General features: G+C 40.1%; 1 protein-coding gene across 5 annotated transcripts in view; it reads left to right on the top strand.

Annotated features, from left to right (window-relative positions):
* The window catches only part of celsr1a (cadherin EGF LAG seven-pass G-type receptor 1a), a 422,758-nt gene that overhangs the window by 308,099 nt on the left and 91,706 nt on the right, over nt 1-22,953 (top strand). For all 5 annotated transcript variants that reach the window (XM_072241527.1, XM_072241524.1, XM_072241528.1 and 2 more), the window contains exons 20-27: nt 5,004-5,187; nt 7,751-7,894; nt 10,746-10,920; nt 12,332-12,499; nt 13,105-13,231; nt 14,746-14,946; nt 20,556-20,730; nt 21,240-21,352. In XM_072241527.1, coding sequence (XP_072097628.1) covers nt 5,004-5,187; nt 7,751-7,894; nt 10,746-10,920; nt 12,332-12,499; nt 13,105-13,231; nt 14,746-14,946; nt 20,556-20,730; nt 21,240-21,352 — 1,287 coding nt within the window. The remainder of the gene's footprint in view (nt 1-5,003; nt 5,188-7,750; nt 7,895-10,745; nt 10,921-12,331; nt 12,500-13,104; nt 13,232-14,745; nt 14,947-20,555; nt 20,731-21,239; nt 21,353-22,953) is intronic.

The following is a 22,953-nucleotide window of genomic DNA, read 5'->3' on the forward strand; positions in this document are numbered from 1 at the left end:
TCAGTAGTAAATCCCAAAGGTTAAATGGAACATTTTGAAACAAAAGATGCAGAAATCCATCTGACATGGTAAAAGAAAATTACAAAGGTGAACAGCCTGGTAGTGTAGTGGTTAGCACAATGCTTTACAGTACCAGTAACCATGGTTTAATTCCCACTGCTGCCTGTAAGGAGTCTATTTGTTCTCCCCGTGATCGCGTGGGTTTCCTCCGGGTGCTCAGGTTTCCTCCCACATTCCAAAGACATACCAGTTGTCCTGTGATTAGGCTAGCGGTCAATTGGGGGAATTGTTGGGTGGCATGCTCAATGGGCCAGAAGGGTCTATTCTACACTGTATCTCTAAATCAAATAAAAAATAAAAATTAAATTAAAAAGAGCTTAATGGCCCAGACTTGACTGTGTTTGGTCAGCTATTCTGTGCTGAATTTCCAGTTTCTCTCATCAAGACTTTGGACGAACGTGCAAATCCCAAAGTTGCAGATCAACCTCCTCTACCAATATTCAAATGTGTTTTCTTTTTATTGCCCTGTTTTCTGTAACTTTCTATCCTGACCTCAGTAACGTGGTTCAGGTCGGGAGAATCTTTAAGTAACAGCATCATGTAAATATGTAAATTCACAAGATCTCAGTTCAGACCTTAATCATTAACCCTGTTATCAGCATTAATGGTCTTAATGTGCTGCCCAGCTCTTTCCTCATTACTGCCCAAGGAGATACATTTGTCACATTTACCCAAAGGCGACTTATAGCTGGAGTTGCTGCCGCCTCTAAAATCTGTCGTAACTGATGGTTTTTTTTGCTGCAATTGTATTGAACTTGTATTGGGCAGTGTATTTTGTAGGTTATTTTAAGCTGAGTGTGTCCGACAGAGTGATCAGCAGCACTGGGGCTCCACAGGGGACTGTCTTGGCTCCCTTTCTCTTCACCATTTACACCTCGGACTTCAACTACTGCACAGAGTCTTGTCATCTTCAGAAGTTTTCTGATGACTCTGCCATAGTTGGATGCATTGGCAAGGGAGATGAGGCTGAGTACAGGGCTACGGTAGGAAACATTGTCACATGGTGTGAGCAGAATTATCTGCAGTTTAATGTGTAAAAGACTAAGGAGCTGGTGGTAGAGCTGAGGAGAGCTAAGGTAGCGGTGACCCCTGTTTCCATCCAGGGGGTCAGTGTGGACATGGTGGAGGATTACAAGTACCTGGGGATACGAGTTGACAGTAAACTGGATTGGTCAAAGAACACTGAGGCTGTCTACAAGAAGGGTCAGAGCCGTCTCTATTTCCTGAGGAGACTGAGGTCCTTTACCATCTGCCGGATGATGCTGAGGATGTTCTACGAGTCTGTGGTGGCCAGTGCTATCATGTTTGCTGTTGTGTGCTGGGGCAGCAGGCTGAGGGTAGCAGACACCAACAGAATCAATGAACTCATTCATAAGGCCAGTGATGTTGTGGGGATGAAACTGGACTCTCTGACGGTGGTGTCTGAAAAGAGGATGCTGTCCAAGTTGCATGCCATCTTGGACAATGACTCCCATCCACTACATAATGTACTGGGTGGGCACAGGAGTACATTCAGCCCGAGACTCACTCCACCGAGATGCAACACTGAGCGACATAGGAAGTCATTCCTGCCTGTGGCCATCAAACTTTACAACTCCTCCCTTGGAGGGTCAGACACCCTGAGCCAATAGGCTGGTCCTGGACTTATTTCCTGGCATAATTTACATATTACTGTTTAACTATTTATGGTTTTATTACTATTATTTATGGTGCGACTGTAACGAAAACCAGTTTCCCCTGGGATCAATAAAGTATGACTATGACTATGTAACTACGGGGAAAATCTAGTGATCTGGGCTTTATGCAAAATGTGGCTTCATTCAATCTGTTATTTTCTCATTTATTGTAAATCTGTGCTCAAAGTCAATTGCTCAGCTGTGTTTCAAGTTCAAGTGCACTTCAATCTTGTGGATGATTTTGCTGATTTTTCCAGAGTGACAATTTCTTGTCATGATGTACTTTAGTGTCCTGCAACATTTTATAATACTGGGTCTTTCTAACTGTGCATGTACAGCTGCAAAAGGACAAACTGAATAAGTATTTTCCATCAGTCTTCACTGTGGAAGACAGTAACAGTATCCTGGAAGTTTGAGAGTGTCACGGGTCTGAAGTGTGTGAAGTTGCCATTAGTAGGAAGAAGGTTCTTGAGAAATTGAAAGGTCTGAAGGTAGATAAGTCACCTGGACCAGATGGTGTACACTGCAGGGTTCTGAATAAAGTGGCTTAAGAGATTGTGGAGGCTTTGGTAATGATCTTTCAAGAATCATTTGATTCTGGCATGGTTCCGGAGGAATGGAAAATTACAAATGTCACTCCACTCTTCAAGAAGGGAGAGGGGCAGAAGAAAGGAAATTATAGGCCAGTTGGACTGACCTCAATAGTTGGGAAGCTGTTGGAGTCGATTGATGAGGATACGGTTTTGGGGTACTTGGAGGCACATGAGACAATAGGCCATAGTCAGCATTGTTTCCTCAAGGAAAAGTTTTCCCTGACACATATATTGGAATTCTTTGAAGAGGTAGTAAGTAGGATAGACAAAGGAGAATCGGTGGATGATGTGCACTTGGAGTTTCAGGAAGCCTTTGACAAGGTGCCACACATGAGGCTGCTTAACAAATTAAGAACCCATGGTATTACAGGAAAGATACTAGCACAGCTAGAGCATTGGCCGATTGGCGGGAGGCAAAGAGTAGGAATAAAGGGAGCCTTTTCTGGTTGGCTACTGGTGACCAGTGGGTTCCACAGGGGCCTGTGCCTGGATCACTTCTTTTTACATTATGTCAGTGATTTGGATGATAAGATTGATGGCTTTGTGTCCAAGTTTGTGAACAATGGGAAGATAGATGGAAGGCCAGGTAGTTTTGAGGAAGTAGAGAGGCTACAGAAAGACTTAGACAGATTAGGGGAATGGGTAAAGAAGTGGCAGATGGAATACAGTGTTGGGAAGTGCATGGTCATGGATTTTGGTAGAAAAAATGAAAGCGTTGACTATTTTCTAAATAGAGAGAAAATTCAAAAAACTGAGACACTTGGGAGTTGGGAATCCTTGTGAATGATTCCCTGGAGATTAATTTGGAGGTTGAGTCGGTGGTGAGGAAGGCAAATGCGATGTTAGCATTCATTTTGAGAGGACTAGAAACTAAGGGCAAGGATGTAACGTTGAACCTTTATAAAGCATAGGTGAGACCTCACTTGGAGTATTGTGAGCAGTTATTGGCCCCTTATCTAAGAAAGGATATGCTAATAATTGGAGAGGGTTCAAAGGACATTTCGGAAAATGTTTGTTATTGAAAGGCTTGTCACATGTGGAGAATTTGATGGTTCTGGACCTCTACTCACTAGAATGAGAAGATTGAGGGGTGACCGAATTAAACCTGATTGAATGTTGAAAGGCCCCAATAAAATGGATGTGGAGAGGATGTTTCCTATGGTGGGGGAGTCTAAGACCAGAGGACACAACCTCGGAATAGAGAGATGTCCTTTTAGAACGGAGATAAGGGGGAATTCCTTTAGCCAGAGAGTGGTGAATCTGTGGAATTCATTGCTGTGGAGGTTGGGTCATTGGGTATATTCAAGGCAGAGACTGATAGGTTCTTGATTAAGCAGGGCATGAAGGGATACAGGGAGAAGGCAGGAGATTGGGGCTGAGAGGGAAAATAGATCAGTTGTGACGAAATGGCGGAGTGGACTCAATGGACTAAATGGCCTAATTCTGCTCCTGTATCTTATGGTCTTATAAGTTATCTGATGGGTGTTCATGGTGACCTGGGTCCCTCATGGCAATAAGCATTTTATTAATACTACTTCAGGAGAGCATTCTGCAGGAGCACTGGGATGTTCTTTGTCTCATCTTAATAACTCATTAGAAAGCCAAGTTAGACAGCTGGAAGGAGTCGGCTAATCTATCCAGAAACACTAGATCAGGGGTTCCCTTTTCTATGCCATGGACCAATACCATTAAGCAAGGGGTCCATGGGCCCCAGATTGGGAACTCCTGCACTAGATGTTCATACTACTGTTTTCAATTGAAAACAAGAGTTTTTCGGAATCTCAAAGAAAAGCAATGAGTCTTGTACTCCTGTACCTTACACAGATAGGAATCGTCAGAACGTTTAAAAGAAATTTAGAATATTCATTTCTCTCCTTGCACTAACATTATTCTACTCTACTAATGTATCCATTGAACACCAGCATACTTAACAGATACACGTGTCAATTTAGAAAGAATATATTATTAATTTTGAACAGTACTCGTTAAATTTCATGTCACATTACAGGCCAGTATTTTAAGTTTTTATTCTTAGTACCACTGACAAATTTGCTTCAGGATAGCTTTTAAAACAAAGTTAAAGCTTCATACTGTGACCTCCTAAATTAGGTGGATTTGGTTTCTGTGCAAAACAGATGACCTGTAAACTTGTATCTGAGTTTCAGTTTTGACAGCAGAAGTATCTTATCTGCAATTTGAAGAGTGTTTCAGCTGGCTGCTTAGAGCCACGGAACAAGATTAAGACCACCTTATGCTTTCATGGTGTAGTTTAAATTTTGGTGGTTTAAGGAAAAATGTTCCCATCAAGTTCATGTCCCGAAATAGAGCCTTTAGTGTTCAGAGACGGAGTATTGTTTACAACGTTGCTGGTCGCATATTGAGGCATTCAGCTCTAGAGAGGATATTAATCAGAGACTTTGGCTGCAAATGTGAAAAAAAAGATTAAAATATTATCTGTAAATAATACAGCACCATAGAGAGTAACAATGCTGTACATTGGTAATTGCAATGAAAGTCAGGAGCTGCTACATCTCCTGTATCTGGCACCAATCCCAGCCGGATAGTTCGGCCACTATTTATAAAACAGGAGGATCTTGTAATGCTTATCGCTGCATAAACTCAGTTGGAAGGCAAATTTACTGGTTTTAAGTGTGCCCCATGGTTTTTGTTTCAGAATATTGTCAAAGCTGCTAGTGCCATTTTGGATCCTCAGAACAAGGATCACTGGGAACAGATCCAGCGGACAGAAGGAGGCACCGCGCATCTGATGAAACACTATGAGGAATACGCACACACCATAGCCCGAAACCTAAGGAAAACCTACCTCCGACCCTTCACCATCGTCACCGCAAATTTGAGTGAGTAACGAGGCAGAACTGCGTAACTACAGAAAATAGTCCATTAGAAACACTGAAGTGAATTTTATCGCTTAAAAATTAGTATGTTGTGTTGGCTTTGATAGAAAGTATTTGAAATCTGACCCCAGTTTGCCTGCTTTGGATTTAATGTAACGAGGTGGACAGCCACCTTTCACTACAGGCAGATTGGCAATATACAGACTGAGGGTAAAACCTCCTGGATGTAGCCAGCTTTGCAGGGTTAGCCTTTCTGGCTGCACTTCTCAAGCCTTGGGGAACTTGGCAGCTGAAGCAAAGTGATGACAATTTTGTCTCCAGAGCACAACTTGTGGGCCAGGAGGAGCAAAACCCTCCCCATTTAAAACATTACCAGGGCTATACTTTGGCTCAAACATCTCTAAGAGCTTTCTATGGAGTTCTACCCAAGTATCTGAAGATTTAGCATGTTAAAAATCTGCATGCATTTAAAATTGACAAACACAAGGTATCAAGCCTGAAATTTTGAATCCAAGCTATCATATATTAAAATTCTTAACCTTATCGTAGGCTGTTTATTTAAAATCACAATGAGTCATTTAGCTTTCCAACTTATGCCACAATCATCCATGTGTCATGCATCGGGAATGCATTTTTTTTTGTCAGACTCTCTTTCAGCAATCTGGTTATAAGTATCCCACCGTCTCCTTATTTTAGAGACATCTGAGTGAATAAAGTTGCTTTCTGTATACAAACGACATTTAAGCAACCGTGACTTAATGCATAGGTTACTACGTCCACACTGCGCCGGATAATTTTGAAAACAAAACTTTTTCTCTTCATTTTGACTTTCCATCCACACTGAACCGGCGTTTTTAGCCCCTGAAAACGGAGATTTTCAGAAACGGTCTCCAGAGTGAATAAATCTGAAAACGCCTAATGTCCGTTGCAGTGTGTATGGGGTAACCGGAGCTTTTTAAAACCGCTGTCATGACGTGCAGGAACAAATGGTGGCAGCGAGGTATTTCATTGTTTTCTTATTATTATTCTTATCCTTATTATTATTACTACTTTATTGTTTAGAGCGTACACTCATCACAGCGATATTTGATTCTGCGCTTCGCAGAACCTAACAATTTCAGAACAGACGGCAGCGAGACTGAAGCCAGAAGAGTTAGAAATGTACTCACCAAATACTTCGACCCATAGCTTACTGAATAAATAAGTATACTCGCTTTGCCCTGTTTTCTGTCCTTGCTTGTATGAAGGTAAGGACAGGAAACACCCTCCACCACCTCCAGTTTAAATTCCATACGGAATATTTTGGAGGATCAAGAACCGAGAACCAAGGTGGTTTATCTATTTACGCGAGTACTTCTCTGACAATAGATGTGTAACAGCCTAATGTAACGTTGTATGGAAATACAAGATAACACTGACGCAGTCATGTTTTATACATTTAACAAGGTGCTTTATTAATGCAACCGAGTTCACCAGTTTTTCAATGTTCGTCATCAGCCAGGTCATACTGTCCGTGAACTCCCTGTTGGTTGCCTCCATACGCTCCAGTATTTGTTTTTTTTAGTTTTAAGTCCTCTTGCGCAAGAGTCAACAGCAATTCCTTTTAAGTTTTTCTACTCTGTATACTCTGTAACTGGACAAACATGCACCAAGTATACTGTTTCCTCTTCGCTTGTTTTCTGTGTGTCCTGCGCATGCCCAGTAAGAGGAGATTCACCCAAATATCCATCTAATGTGGACAGAGATATTTTGAAAAACGCTTAGTGTGGACGCCTGTCATTTTTACTCGAAACCGGCGTTTTCAAAATTATCGGGCGTAGTGTGGACATAGCCTTATTGGTTCCTTAATGGGGTTATAGTGGCCAAAAAAAATTGATCCAAAATCAGACCAAAACAATTGTCGCCAGCCTGTGACTCCTGACGAAGTTGTTATGCTTGTGCGGCTCACCCTCAGCTCCAATGAAGTGATTGTTCTGAAGAGTCGAATCCCTTATTAACCATTAGCTAACATACAATCTTGAAGTAATATTAAGCAGTCAGCAAAGATATGACCTCCATGGTCCCAAGCTACAAACTGCCCTGAAATAGGCGAGAATACAAAACTTAATCCCTTTGCTTTTACTATGTCCCCACTAATGTGACTAGTTAAGATAAGCACACAGCTCAAAACATATGGTTCCTACAGGAGTCGTCTTCAGGTTAGGCCACACTCCGTGCAGACTTATCACCAAACTTACCACAGCCAGTAAAGAATGAGAGGACCATTGATGCCCGGCATCAGTAATAACTCTCCCTCATTGCCTGCCCAATGCATCCCAGTGCCAGTAGTTACACCTGCTGCCTTTAAACAATTAAACACAAACTAGACCAAACAACCAAAACCTTGTCCAGTACTCTTATTTCACAATTATCATGAAGACTATCAATTGACCATAAAAAATATATACTTTTTGTTTTAAAAATCACAGCATGTAAATAAACCAGAAGCAACCAATCCTTGATAATGTAAGACCGTACTTTTTCCCATGTACTTGAACTTAATGTTTATGTGTTCTCACACTTGTAGTCATTGCAGTTGATGTTTTCGAGATAACAAACTTTGGAGGCACTAGCATGCCGCAATTTGAGAAGATCCGTGAAGAAATTCCCAAAAGTCTTGAATCCAGTGTATTTTTTCCCAATGCTATCTTCAAAGCTGGAGATGACCAAGGTAAGAATGCTTCGAGCTTATTCTTACAGTACCTCATTCAAATCATGTGGCATTGAGTGTCTTCCAAGAGTAGATGTGAGCAGACAAGACACGGGAAATCAGTGATCATTGCCTATTTAGTATTGTAACTCTTGATTTGAACAGTCTGAGAACTGAAGTGGTTTTTATGGAAAGGGAAAATAAATCAGTTAGTAGTGCCCAGTCCTGACATCTAACCAATGAAGCTGAGACCTGTATGTTTGTCTAAGTAATTAGATGAGGTGCAGATGAAACTTAATCATACTGCTTGTACAACTGAATTTTCTGATAACACCTAATCGGTGGTAGTGTGATAGCATCAACAGTGGGCTGAAGGGTCTGGTTCCAGTATGAGTGTCCCATTGGATGGGGTGCTGCCCAGACCTGTACAACAATGTGGAAATGGATACATCACCTTGAAGGAGACAATATAAAACAGTAATGTTCATAAAAAAAAACAGTATGTTTTTATTTCAATCACTTAGCTGTATTTGGAGTGTAGATTTTCATTACTGAAGAAAATGCCTTTCAATGTTGGACAACTTTCCTTTTGTTCTGAAAGTGAAGTTTAATTGAACACTGGCTCCTAATATAGCAAATAAATTGTTCAGCCTTTCATTAGAGCTACTTGTGGGGAAAATGAAAGTGTTTGAAGAGAAACATTCACTGGAAGTGTTAATCAGTTTCACAACAGTTTTAATATTGAAGGACTTTGGTGATGTGGGACTTCTGCCATTAATAAAACAATTTTTTTTCATAACCCTTTGCAGAATTCTTTCACAAGTGAGGCAAGTCATGCACAGTTTTATTTTAAGTTTCTTTGGTGTGAGATATTGCCGCATCTAAGAGTCAGCACATTCATATATTTGCAAAAAACAATTATATTAAAGCAGTTTGCCTCACATAGTATGAAATAATTGGTGGCGAGGTGGAGATACGTCTTTACTAAAGGAGGTGTAAGGTGCTCCTTCCCTCCACTAGTCTGCAGGTCACCCTGGGCAAGGTGTAGCACCTGCTTGGTCCCCAGTGAAGATCATATGAAGCCATGGGAGCAGGTGGTGGATGGTGGAATGAGCAGCTGATGAGTATCACAAGTCCTAGTTATGCGACCACTGACGCCAGGCAGACAATCTCTGAACAGTATTATTAATGGCTGAGGTTACCCATTTTGCAAAGACACTACCCAAGAGATGGCACTGGCAAACCAGTTCTGTAGAAAAATTTGCCAAGAACAATCATGGTCATGGATAAGACCATGATGGCCCATGTCAATATGACCTGGCACATAACGATGTTGATGATGAATATGAAGTAACAAGATGTTTTTTTCTGTACCTAAATCATGTAGATTGAGTTGGATGATCAGCCATGATCATACTGAACGACAGTGCAGGCTCAAAGGGCCGAATGGCCTACTCCTGCTCCTATTTTCTATGTTTCTATGAGATGTTTTACAATTTTAGTTTCTTGCCTGTGTAAATTAGTTAACTTTAGCCCGGTGTTTCAGCATGTCTGTCCCAGGATGCAAAAAAATCACTTGTGCCTCTCACTCCTGGTCACTGTTTGGTTGTCATGAACCCACAATCAAGCATCTGGCCGCATTGAACTGACCAGGACGATAAATAGGAAAGGACTCCTGTGTTCCAAAACAAACAAGCCCATCAAGAACTGAAAGAGTTGGTGGGAGCAGAGGAATTTAGGGGAAAAGGGTGATGAGAAAAAAATTCTCAATGTCAAACCAAGTCAAGTTTATTGTCATTTAACTATATACATGTGTACTGTCAAACGAGACGTTTCTCCAGACCAGGGTGTAAAGCACACTGGTACACATAACACACATCTAACACACAATAACTTAGGAAAGTAAGGTAAAAATCAATGCATGAATAAACAAAGTAAAGTGCATAAATTAAATATTGTAGGGTACAGAACATTGAAGTCTCTTGCCTGGTGGTAAAAAGTCAAAGAGGATGGACAGGTGGGATCCTTGATAATACTAAGGGCCTTGCATATGCAGCACTCCTGATAAAAGTCCCCAGTGGATAGTATGGAGACCCCTATAATCCTCTCAGCCATTCTCACAGTCCTTTGTAGGGACTTCCAGTCTGATAATCTGCTGCCCCCGTGCAGCTTGTCAGGACAATCTCAATGGTGCTCCTTTAAAATTCAGTTAGAATGGGGTGGTGGAAGCGGGGGGGGGGGTCTCACTTGCTTCAATCTCCTCAGGAAGTGGAGGTATTTCTGTGCCTACTTGTTCAGGGAGGTGATGTGAGGGATTAGGTGAGATCCTTTGTAATGTGAACTCCCAGGAACTTGGTGCACTTAACTCCCTCCACGCAGGGTCCATGTACTCACAGAGCTGGATGATTAATCTGCATCTTCCTGAAACCCACAATGATTTCCTTAGTCTTCTCCATATTCAGACTTCTTCTCTGGTTGTTCTTCTCACACCAGTCCATCCTCCCTGTACTCGGACTCATCATGGTTGAACGGCAGCGGGCTGAACACACAGCCCTGGGAAGCACCACCATCCAATGTAATGGGACTAGAGAGATTGTTGCCCAAACGGACTGCCTGTGGCCTTTCTGTTAAAGAGTCCAGGGTCCACTACAGAGGGAGGTGTTGACACCCAGCGAGTAAAGCTTCCCCTCCAGATTATGGTGTACGATGAATACATTGTTAGAGATCATCATCAAGGTTCTGTGACAGGACAAGTGTTGTACCTTGTGGGGAAGTTTTTAAAATTTGACAGGGCTCAGAGTTGATTTTAAAGTATGAAAGGGATGGCTGGATTATTTGCTATCCTACAATGATTCCATTTGTGAAATTCCAGGACAGAGTTATCACCCTATGCACAATGGCAGTGGGAAGCTGGAGAAAGTGTGGACAAAGAAGCAGAAGAGAAGTGCCAGTGAATCCCACCAGTACGCAGTTGGCGTAGTGATCATATATCGATCGCTGGGACAGCTTTTGCCCGAAAGGTTTGATCCTGATCGAAGAAGTATGAGGTATGCTGTTCACTGCACAATGACATTTCCGGAATAGTAGTAAATTTTTTGCTTGCATTTTCTGAAGAAAACTGGAAAGTATAGTCCTTCTGTCATGGTCCAATCTACACAGTTAAAGTTGAAGTGCCGAATTTTAAATTTTTCAAATAACCGTCTTAACATTGCCGCATTCAGGAATTCCTCATAAGCTGGTGATTTGCAGTAATCGGATAATATGGGCTTTGAAGTTTCATTAACAGGAGAAATCTGCAACTGATGGAAGTTCAAAGCAACACACGCAAAATGCTGGAGGAACTCAGCAGGTTAGGTAGCATCTATGGAAATGAACAAACTGCTGAAGTTTTGGGCTGAGGCCCTTCGTCAGGACTCCATAGATTTTGTGTGTCGCTTTGAAGTTTCATTGTTTTGAGAAATTTATAATTACACTAGGTACACCTTGTGTAGGGTGGTGGTTTGAAGATGCATCCCTACCAAAGGAGGTGTAAGGCGCTGCTTCCCACTGCTGGCCCGCAGGTCACCCTTGGCCAAAGTGTAGCACCTGCTTAGCCTCCCAATCGGGGTCATGTGAAGTCATGGGAGCAGGTGGTGGATGGTCATGTGAGTAGCTGGTGTATGTCACAAGTCCTGGTTATGCGATCACTGACGCCGGGCAAACAACCTCTGAAGGGTATTGATAATGGCTGTGGTCACTCATCTTGTAAGGACACTGCCTAAAAGAAGGCAATGGCAAACCACTAAAGTAGAAAACATTTTCCTTGAACAATCAGGTCATGGAAAGTAACACTCACAATGCGCTGGAGGAGCTCAACAGGCCAGGCAGCATCTATGGAGAAGAGTAAGCAGTTGACTTTTTGGGCTGAGACCCTTCAGCAATCCTAAAGAAGGGTCTTGGCCTGAAACATTGACTGTTTACTCTTTTCCACAGATGCTACCTGGCCAGCTGAGTTCCTCCAGCATTTTGTGAGTATTGCTTCAGATTTCCAACATTTGCAGATTTTCTTGTGACTAAGATCATGGAAAAACCATGATCACCTACGTCAAAGGGCCGGTGCTTAACAAATGATTGAACATCTTGTCTATGGATTCAGCATTGGCAAATTGTGTAACTACTGAGTGAGGGATGGTATTTGTATGTCTGTATATTGTCCCAATTATTGACTAAAAGGTTATTGATAAATAATTTCTCAGCTGCATTCTGCTGGGAGCAGAACTTGCTATTAGCTTCGAATTTTCTTTGTAATGTTGGACTGTGAGATTAAGGGAATTACGTGGGGTTTTCAGGGTCAGATACTCTTATAGGTTATTGGAGCAAACAGAAACTTTGATGTTCTTGTCCACCTTGTTCTGCATTTTGCATAGAAATACCTAAACAGCTTCACCATGCCCTAATCAATATACTGTTTATCTTCAGAGTTCCTAACCGCCCGGTCATAAACACACCCATCGTCAGTGCTACAGTTTACACTGAGAACCAGAATTTGCCTCAACAGTTGGAGAGCCCGATAACCCTGAATTACCGTTTGTTTGTGACAGAGGAGAGGACCAAGCCCCTCTGTGTATTTTGGAACCATACTCTCGCGTAAGTAAGATTTAAAAAAACCTTCAGTTTCCTTCTTATTTATGTGCTTGTTGAGGTCTAAAAAATACAAAATTCTTTGTTGAATGCAAAAGATTATATATCCACGACTGTTTTTAAATACGATTTGACCATGCAGTGAACTTAAACACTGGAACCACCTGAATATTTATCTTCTATAAATTTAAAGGCAGTTCTATGATTTGATTGTATTTAGAGAACTATTAAGATCCTTTCTCTTTACATGTATTTCACTCTGGTACTGCTTGTCTTGAAACAAAATTAAAGGCCTACTTTACATTCAGTTTGACTTCCTTAAGAATGGGCCCTAAAAATGTGCTGGACCAGTGAGAAACCCCCAGCATAGTAAAGACACCTAGTTTGCTGTTGATGAATAGCAGCACCTGTGTGATTTGAGTATCATCTTGATCTCTGGGATCTAATACAAAAAGTAATGTGAGCACTTAAACAGGAAAAAGATTGGGGCAAGAATTAAGCATCCGTTGTTTGGATGTGCTCATCGCTGAATATTGCACAAATGTTGAAAACATTTCATAGCTGATGGTTCTCGATTCTAGCATAATCCTCTCAATTGTTTCCTTTAATAGGGTTGGAGGCACTGGAGGGTGGTCCTCCAAAGGATGCGAACTTTTTTTGCGGAATGAATCCCATATCAGCTGCCAGTGCAATCACATGACCAGCTTTGCTGTGCTCATGGACATTTCCAGGCGGGAGGTAAGATAGGTCATGTGACCATGCCCAAACTGCTTCCATTGTGCTCGAGGCAGTACAGCACACATTTTCCAGTTTATTAAACACATTTTCCACATGTTCAACTCAGGCAGAGGCATGCTTCCCTTTCTGTCTCATTTCCCAATTTAAAAAAAACACAGTATAAAAAAATAGCCTGCAGCAACCTTGTCTTTTTAAATTAATATTTTAATACAACGTTATTGATACTCAAGCCTGAACAATGCTCCAACATTTAGCGGAGATTGAGAAGGTGCAATTATGTAAATAGGTCTCCAACCGCTCAAACTGCAAGAAGTTTAGTAGATTCACTAGGCTTGTAGGTTTTACAATTATTTTGTACTCTTTAATTTATTTCAGTTTCAATGCAGCAGCCCTTTGCCTGTGAGACGGATTTTGTAAATGACAAAGGATGACTAATGAGGGCCCTTGTTTCCCACGTTTGCAATTTGGGGTGGGTGGGAGTGGAATGTTATGGCAGCATAGCAACCACTGGGTTACCGAGCTGCACCTAAACTTGGGAATGCTATTAGCACTTGCTTTTGGGAGTTTTTGTGCACTGCTCTCCATTTGCAGGTTGATCCTTGCAGCTTCGCATTTTGTTTCCTCCCCTTCCTTTAGCTTCTCAGTAGTTTTATTTTGTTCCTAAGCCCCAAAAGGCTTTACGAACTTGTCTCCAGCCATCCACCAATCATATCACGAGGCAAAAAAAACACGAAAGCAGAAGTCTAAACACGGTAGCTTCAAATCGTGCTGCAATTTGATTCACATTGCAACCAGCAGTCACCTTGGTGCCATAGTGATGCAAGAAGGAGTCAGTTACAATCCTTTCTTGACGTGGGAGATGTACTAATTGACTACCCCTTTAATGGTACTTTGTTGCCCATAGAGCCTTTGAGGCATCTCAGTATCGTAAAAGGCATTATTAAAAACAGAATTCCTTTTTTTAACACTAGGAAGTATTGACAAGGAAATATTTTTACATTTGTATTAAGAGCAATTCTTTTAAAACTGCTTCTGAAGGTGGAGTGCAAATGCACATACGTTCTGTTAGGAAAAATACTCACGAGATACTAATAGTACCTTATTGATTGCACCTCATGCGGAACACCAAGGCACTAAAACTGCCAGGCAATCTGGTTCAAAATGTAGACTTCTATTTTAGTTTCAAGCTGGGTGAGGAGCAGTGTAATGATGCGGAAACCATCCTTCTGCTCTAGGAATGAATTCTTGGTGTCTGCGTTCCTCGAAAAGCCATGATATTAGTTCTGTTTTATATTGTGAATATACTAAGGGCAAAATGTATTTTGGCAAAAAATAATACTTAAGCATAAGAAAATTAACAACAAAATTAATTTTGAGGATCATTTTCAATGTAAGCCTAACATCAGATAGAAACTTTGCTGCTGTACATTTTATCTCATTTAACTTTATTTACTCCTATTGACTTTATACTTATTTTTAATACATTGATGTCCTTATTGTCAATTCTTTAACAGCATGGTGAGGTGCTTCCTTTGAAGATCGTCACATATACCACTGTTTCGGTCTCCTTGTTTGCTTTGTTTGTGACTTTTCTGTTCCTCGTCCTGGTCAGAACTCTGCGCTCAAATCTCCATAACATCCACAAAAACCTGGTGGCTGCTCTCTTCTTCTCAGAACTCGTCTTCCTTATTGGAATTAACCAGACAGAAGATCCTGTAAGTGATTATTTCAGTTTATATCCCTGCATTGTTAGATCTTTATGGCTAAATGTGAAATACTACAAAAATCCAGGTATTGGTCAATGGACACATCAGACCCGATTCATCCATTATTTTTTTATGGATGATGTATCCTTCCATGGGGGCAGATTTCAGATTCAGATAAAGGCTGAAGATATAAAAAATTCTTCTGTCTACTAGCTATGAAGGTCCAACATTAAGTGAAGAGAGAGAACTATCAATCTGTTTTCTGGTGACAGAAGAAAACAAGTTTGCCTTGTTCTGTCATTAAAATAAAATCAGTAGTAGAAAGAGGTAGATTTATTGTCATCACTGTGTCACATCTGTGATTGAATTGCTACCATAAAATAGAAATAGTTTTGGTTCCTACACTTTAATTAAAATATTTAGAGTTACTTCACTAACTGTTTATACTGTCATCTGATTGATAATAGTAACACAATTTATGGTGTTATAAGTCAGTTCTCACTAATTATCTTAAGAGCTTTAAACACACTACAGGGTTTTTGAAGTGAGCAACTGTAGTCTTAACACAGTAGTAGATAGCAACATTGATACTTAAGTGAGCTTGTAGTGGTTACTGGAAAACCAAACCAAAACCACTGAGAGGCAGAGTGATGAACTTGACACTGTGTGACATGTTTCCAAGTAACTAAGTTCCAAGTCGAAAAAAGTACATTTGATTCTTTATTACGAAACCAGCAAAAACGAGTGATCAAAATTAGCGATAGTAGCAAAATAAGCAGTCAACAAAAAATATCCAAGTCTATCTCTAACTAAACTAACGGCACAAAGGTTGAATACATGACTGTACTACTTCCACCATGTCCCAGCCCTCGTAACAAATTACCGTAACCCAAAATAAAATGCACAAAACAAAATACAATACAGACAGACAGAAAATAGCGGCTCCTATAGAGTTGTTTTGTGTGGAATCTGACCAACACATAAATACAAAGCAGCAAGCACTACTCATAAATAGTCAACTTATCCTTTTCATCTTACAGACATTGTGTTGCTTTACAGTTTTGTCCACTATTCTTCATTTAATGGTGTTACTCCATCACTGTACAGAAAGAAATTTACATAAAAGGCAGGCTGATGAATTTGAAAAATCATACTACCTGCCTTGTTGGCATATTATAAAACAAATTATTTCATTGTTCATAAATGTCTTGCAATATGAATATTTCAACACTTGAAAATTTTGTTCCCCAGCTAAATTTTTCATCAGTCAAAATAAGCCCCAGTACCTAGGTTTTTATAAGCTGGACTTCAGAAACATTTTTCAAAAGCACCTGAACAATTGCAGCAAAATGTCCAATGGTCATTTCTTTTGAAAGTTCACAAATAAAGTCCACTTACTGGACTTTGGTGGGAATTCCAGGAAAACACCAACAGCAGTCTCTAGTGAAAATACACCGCTATTACAGGCAAAATTTACATCATTAAAATTACAATGAAGAGAAAGAAGCAATTTAAGAACTTTGGCTGGGAAATTGACCACTATTCTGCATGGGCCAGCAGGTTGACTGAGTGTCCTTTGGAAATTTTATCTTGTCTAGTGACGTAATTGCTAATTCTCAATCTCATGGACTGAACCTGGACTCTGTGTGGTGGTTAGAGCCCTTGCTAAATATGCATTGGCTGATTATTGAGTCCCAGCCAGGAATAGGCAGGGAGCATGAGAATAATCTGGCAAAATTGGGAGTCCATTCATAATTTTTCAATATCTCGAGGTTCACTGTTTCTGCTGGTTGATCCCTATGTTGATATGGAGATTAGTTAATTATCCCAATACTGATCACCAGTGAACAGTATCAAAGCAAAACCCTCAGAATTACATATAACAGCTGATTAAGTTACACTTAAGAGGATTGAGACAAGCAGTTAAAATGTAATTCTTTAAATTGGTGTATAAACTAATTGAAGTGTTAGAATATCTGAGTTAAGCTCTGCAAATAAAACAATAAAGCAAATGGAAGGTATTTGGCTTTGATTCAATTCTTCGTGGCTCAATCAAAAGTTACAAACTGCAGGGAAATTTTTAATCTTGTAACGGATCAAATATGGTAAATTGCTGATATTTATTGGCTTAGAATTTACTTCCATCAATGAGTCGTCAGTGCCAACCACTGACCAACCCACTGAGCCCTCATTTACTTCAATCAGATATTCCTACTACAATTTTCTTAACGAATTACTCTTTACCTCGTCAGCGAGTCCCTCCATTGCAGCACAGCCTTGCAGGCATTTCACTTTCAGATGCGTACAGCATACCATTCACACCAGCTTATTTGGTCGGGCCATGCCGAAGGACATGACTCGAAGAGATCCTTTGATGCTATCGAAACACTGTACGGCCTTCAGCCTTCTGGAATCTCGCCTCTCCTAAGCACTGATGGCACCACACTCATCACTGAGAAGACCGAGATTCTGGACAGCTGGGCAGAGCATTTTGAATCTGTGCTGAACAGATCATCTACCATGAGCAAGGAAGCAATTGATAAACATCAACCATGAGCTGGACTCTCTTCCCCAAGAAGAGGAAGTCAAGAAAGCGACAGGCCAGCTGTCAAGTGGCAAGGTTTCTGGAGCAGATGTTATTCCAGTGAGGTCTACGAAACAGATGGTCTACTCATCACCAGCAATCTGACAGCTCTTCCAGTCCTTCAGATTCCACAAGGAAAGAAAGATGCATCCATTGTATACCTGTTCAAGAGGAAGGGAAACCGCCAAGAGGAAACCAACCAGAGAGGTGTCTCTTTGCTTTCAGTAGCCTGTTCAATCTTTGCCAGAGTCCTGCTAGACAGGCTAAATGCTCATCTGGAATGATTCAAGGGCATGCTCAAGACCTTGCTCAAGGCCCTTGAAATTGATGTCACTTCTTTGGAACATGCAGCCTTGAATCACTTATCCTGGTGCAGCCCTCTCAATAAAGGTGCTGAAAAGAATCGCAAAGCAAAAGGGAAACCACAACAGCAGAAAGAACGAGCAGCAGGCACCTCAAACAGAACCTTTATACACCTGCCCCACCTGTGGGAAGTACTTCCTAGCCACCTCCAGACACACAAATAACAAACGCACCCACCCGAGGATGTCAGACACACACACACACACACACTTCATAATGTATGGAATAAACAATTGCATTCAGTAATTTCGAAAAATAGATAGATTTTTATTTTCAGTCCCATTGACAGAAGAGGTGTGTAAGACTTTGCCATCTGGCTTAGCCAGTCATCAAATCCCACACACGCTTAATTGTTCTTGGCATAGAAGGATATTCAAAAGCTTGAAAAATTAAAACAAAAGTATTAGATAGCCCTCAATGTTTAAAAAAAATAAACCAGTTAATTTATTAACTTTACTTTAGCTGTGATCTGTGGAAGGGGTTCAAGGAGAGCAGGTTATTGAGGGCACAACCACTTGTGGCTTCCTCTAATAAAGTTTCGACCACACCCTGATTTAGTTTTAGAAAAAAAATCACACAATGTTTAGATTTTGAAAATGCAAAAACTGCAAGTCAAGATTTATTTAACCTTTAAAGTTAAGTGATTGGTAATGCTTTTAGATTTATAATAAATAGTTGTTGCATTCTTGACAGCAGCAGTGTCAGGACAAGGCCTCGTGAAGAGGGGTGACTGCAAGAGTTTACACTAGACAGAATACTCTGTTGATAAATGCTGCTGCAACTCATACCTTTGTTGCATGTGAAAGGGCTAAAGGCACGCAGTTTCTTTTTTTTAAAGCTTAATTCAAAAGAGAACTGAATGCCTCTGAAATTATTTTTTTCATTTCCACCCTTATCAATGGAATTGATACCTGAGGCCTTTGTGTAAATTCTTCTCAGGAGATCACTGCTTCACTCAGTTTGTAGGTCGGTAGTCTCAAATATTCAGACAAAAAAAGTGTCTGAGTAGACCGAGCTTTCAGTTCAAGGCAATCAATCAAAGGAATATTCTTTTTTTTTAATTTTATTTTTATTTGCATAAGGAATTCACAAATATCATGTACTTTTTTCACACATATAACCTTTTCCATTTTTTTATATGTATAAAACTATAATTATTTATACATTCTTAAGAACACATTGAGATGAAATAAAAGGAAATTAGACACTTTAATAGATAATTATGTACTGTAATTCTAATCTATTAGGCTAAGTAATGGTTAGTTGTTAAGAAAAATAGTAATAATAGTTTCCATATAACTCTTCTGGACCATTTCCACTGGTCCAAAATGTTGTATGTAAGCCTATGTAACAACCATTGTAGGTGTTTATATCCTAATTTGTTCATGCTTGCTCCTGCCCGCAGACATAATTATCCAATCCCTATGTACTTATTTACTTAATTTTTTCATTTTTTATCCCTTTCCCAAATCTTTCCCTTTACTTGTGTTAATTCTCTATTTTCCAAAAGAAAACAAAAAAAAAAGACATTTAGACTAGGGGTGCTTACGTTAGCAATATTACTGTGTTGATGAGAAGCGCAGTATAAATCATTAGGAGAGTCATCTAAAGTCTGCGCGCTTTGGGGTTATATATTCAATCCATTTATTCCAAATTTGATAAATTTTTTCTTTTTGAATTCTCAGGGAGTAAGTCAACTTTTCCATTTTAAATATTTCCAAGATAATTTCGTGCCAATCTTCTAATGTAGGTGGTATTGGATTTAGCCACTTTCTAGTGATTGATTTCTTACTTGCTGCTAAGAGGGCCTGCAGCAACTTTATATCTTCCTTCTGTTCAAGAAACAATACATGCCCCAAATAGAGCGTCTCAAAGTTCAGAGGTACCTGGGACCCAAGTACCTTAACTAATGTTCTATGAATACCTTCCCAATATAGACTTAATTTAGGGCAATCCCAGAAAATATGAAAATGATTTGCCTCCTTGGAGCCGCACTTTCTCCAACACGTCACACTTGTATCTTTATATTTTTCCTGATATGGGGTCTTGAGGTATCTTATAATGTTTTTCCAACAATGTTCTCTCCAAGTCAAAGAATTAGTCGAGGACCATTGAAAGCTGCAGATTTTCCCCCAAGCCTCCTCTGAAAGTACCAACCCTGCTTCTTTCTCCCACTTCTCTTTAATATACAGTGTATTTACATTTTTAGCATGGGAGAGTGCATTATATAATCGAGAAACTGATTTACTAGGTATTGAACTGGAAGCCGAATTCAGAATCTTGAAAAATTCTAATTCTACTGTTGATAGGTCTGTATATCTACAACTCTGGTTAACATAGTTTCGTACTTGAAGGTACCTAAAAAAGTCATTGTGTTCGAGGCCATGTTTGTCCTGCAGGATTTGGAAACTTTGTAATACTCTCTTATCTATAAATGAGAGGTAGGTTGTAAGACCTTTCTTTATCCATAGCTCAAACCTTTTATCTCCTCTGTTGGGAAGGAATTCGGTATCATATGCACACCATCTAAAGAGTTTTAACATGTTATTCATTCCACATGAATTAACCACCTTCTCCCATACTTTTAATGTAAGATTTATCCAACTGTTTTTAAATCTTCAAAGGAATATTCTACAGTCATTCGATATTCACTGACTTTGTTCTCTTGCAGTTTGTCTGCAGTGTGATAGCCCTGTTACTGCACTATTTCTATCTTTGCACTTTTGCCTGGACATTTGTGGAAGGTCTCCATATTTACCGTATGCTGACTGATATGAGGAATGTAAACCATGGCCACATGCGATTTTACTACACCATTGGATGGGGAATTCCTGCTATTATAACAGGTAACCCAATTCCTAGTTACTTTGATGGAAACTATGAGAGAGCTGACCATTGTGTGACTTAGATGTTCAAAAGTATTTGTAACAAATTGATCTTTTGGGCACTAGGATAGATTTTGTCTTGTCGGGATTATGTAATGCAGGCAATAATATATTGATTGAAGTGGAACTGAAAATCAAAAGCAATGTCAAATGACTCATCAGTTTGTCATCAATCTTCACACTATTGATCCGAGTCACAAACTGCTCTTTTGTGTTTGAGAGGAGTGAGGAAAGTAGGGTTTATGTTTCAGATGGATTCTGACAACCTGTATCATTACGGAGAATTAATCCTGCCTGGCCGCTTGCTTCACTGCCGAGTGTTCACTGTGTTTAGTATCTTGAAGTCAGATTTCAACTTCTGCAATGATCTCACTCTTTGGGTAGATGAGGTGATGTTTACATGCTTTGAGTGTAGTTCATGTGTAAAGGAATTAAATACACTAAATAACACTGTTTTGTTATATTTTAAGGTCTGGCTATGGGCTTAGATCCACAAGGTTACGGGAACCCTGACTTTTGCTGGCTGTCTATGGATGACACTCTGATTTGGAGTTTTGCTGGTCCGATTTGCATTGTAGTCATTGTAAGTCATTTTTTGGTTCTTATAGATATTCCACCCCAATCTTCACTTCCCATGCCAAAGACCTTGAGTGAGTGTGTTGTTATTTTCTGAATGTGTGGCCTTCTTTTCCAGAGCTCTTTGATAGGATCCTGCAGCACAGATAGAGATCCATTCAGCCCATCATGGCCATGCTAACCATGAAGGCCATCTTTATTTATTTAGAGAGATACCCCTCCCCGCCCTTCGAGCTGCACCGCCAGGCAACACACCAATCTAAACTTCGCTTAATCACGGGATGATTTACAATTACCAATTAACTTACTAACTGGTACATCTTTGGACCATGGGAGGACACTGGAATACTGGAAGAAACCCACACACACGCAGAAAGGAACATTAAAAAAATGTTTACAGAGGATGCCAGATTTGAACTCCAAACGAGGCCCGCAAGCCTCCAACCCTATGAACGAGGTTGTGGTCCTCTTGGAGGAGTCCTATAAAATAACCTGTCCAAATGCCTTTTAAATGTTGTATTGTATGTGATTTCAGCATATCTTCTTACAGCTCGTTCCACTTAACCACAGCTTTCTGTGCAAAAGACCTGCCCCCCATATCCCCAAACCAATTCCTTCCTTCTCACTTGAAGATCAGTGCCGTCAAATTCTAGGCTTAATAATTGTGACAAGAGTGATGCCTTTGTACTCTTTGTTTCTTTTATTGTAACTTGGAGTATTTTTATGTCTTGCGCTAAACTGCTGCCACAAAACAGCAAATTTCACAATATATATCAATGATATTAAACCTGATTCTGATCTCTTTATGTTAGCGTGTCAGGTTAGGATCATACTACCTGACTCTAACACCTTTCCAGCTTTGAATTTGAGTGGAATTGTGGTTAATTAATTCCATTCTTACCTGTCTGGTCAAGGCAGGTTCACCTGCATTGACTTTTCTTCATGTACCCACACTAGGTATTTCTAGCTGTTCCCAAAGATCTATCCTTGAGTTAATCATGTCTGTCATCTACATGCTATGCTTCAGAAACATGTGTACTAACACATCAAATTCTACCCCTATGTAATTAATACCCTGCTGTACATCATCGAGTTTGTCTATAGTTTTTGAAATACTATTTGGATGTTCTGGTTCCAGTACTGAGAAAGCAAAACTTTCTTCAACACAAGGAAGTCTACAGATTCTGGAAATCCAAAGCAACACACACAAAATGCTGGAAGAACTGTTTATTCATTTCCTTTGATGCTGCCTGACCTGCTGAGTTACAGCATTTTGTGTGTGACAACTTCCTTTAATTGTTTAGTTCCAAATTTGTTCCTCCCTTGTGTCATGAATTCCCTTTCATCATTGCTCTTTCGTCACTTCTTTTGGACAGCTCCACTGAAGTTTGTCTGATACCTCTTCTGTGAAATGGCCTGAGAGGTCTTGGTATGTTAAAGACTCTCAGCATACAGAACTGCGCAAAAGTCTTAAGTATATAGCCAGGGTGCCTAAGACTTTTGCACAGTACTGTATTTGTCAATGTGGAGCAGAGAGCGAGTTTGTAAATCTGGTGGGAGCAAAGGATATTGGGAATGGTGAGTTTGGAGTGCTGCTGAGGAGTGTGG

The sequence above is a fragment of the Mobula birostris genome, chromosome 23 (genome assembly GCF_030028105.1).
Source record: "Mobula birostris isolate sMobBir1 chromosome 23, sMobBir1.hap1, whole genome shotgun sequence".
In the NCBI taxonomy this organism is placed as follows: Eukaryota; Metazoa; Chordata; class Chondrichthyes; order Myliobatiformes; family Myliobatidae; genus Mobula; species Mobula birostris.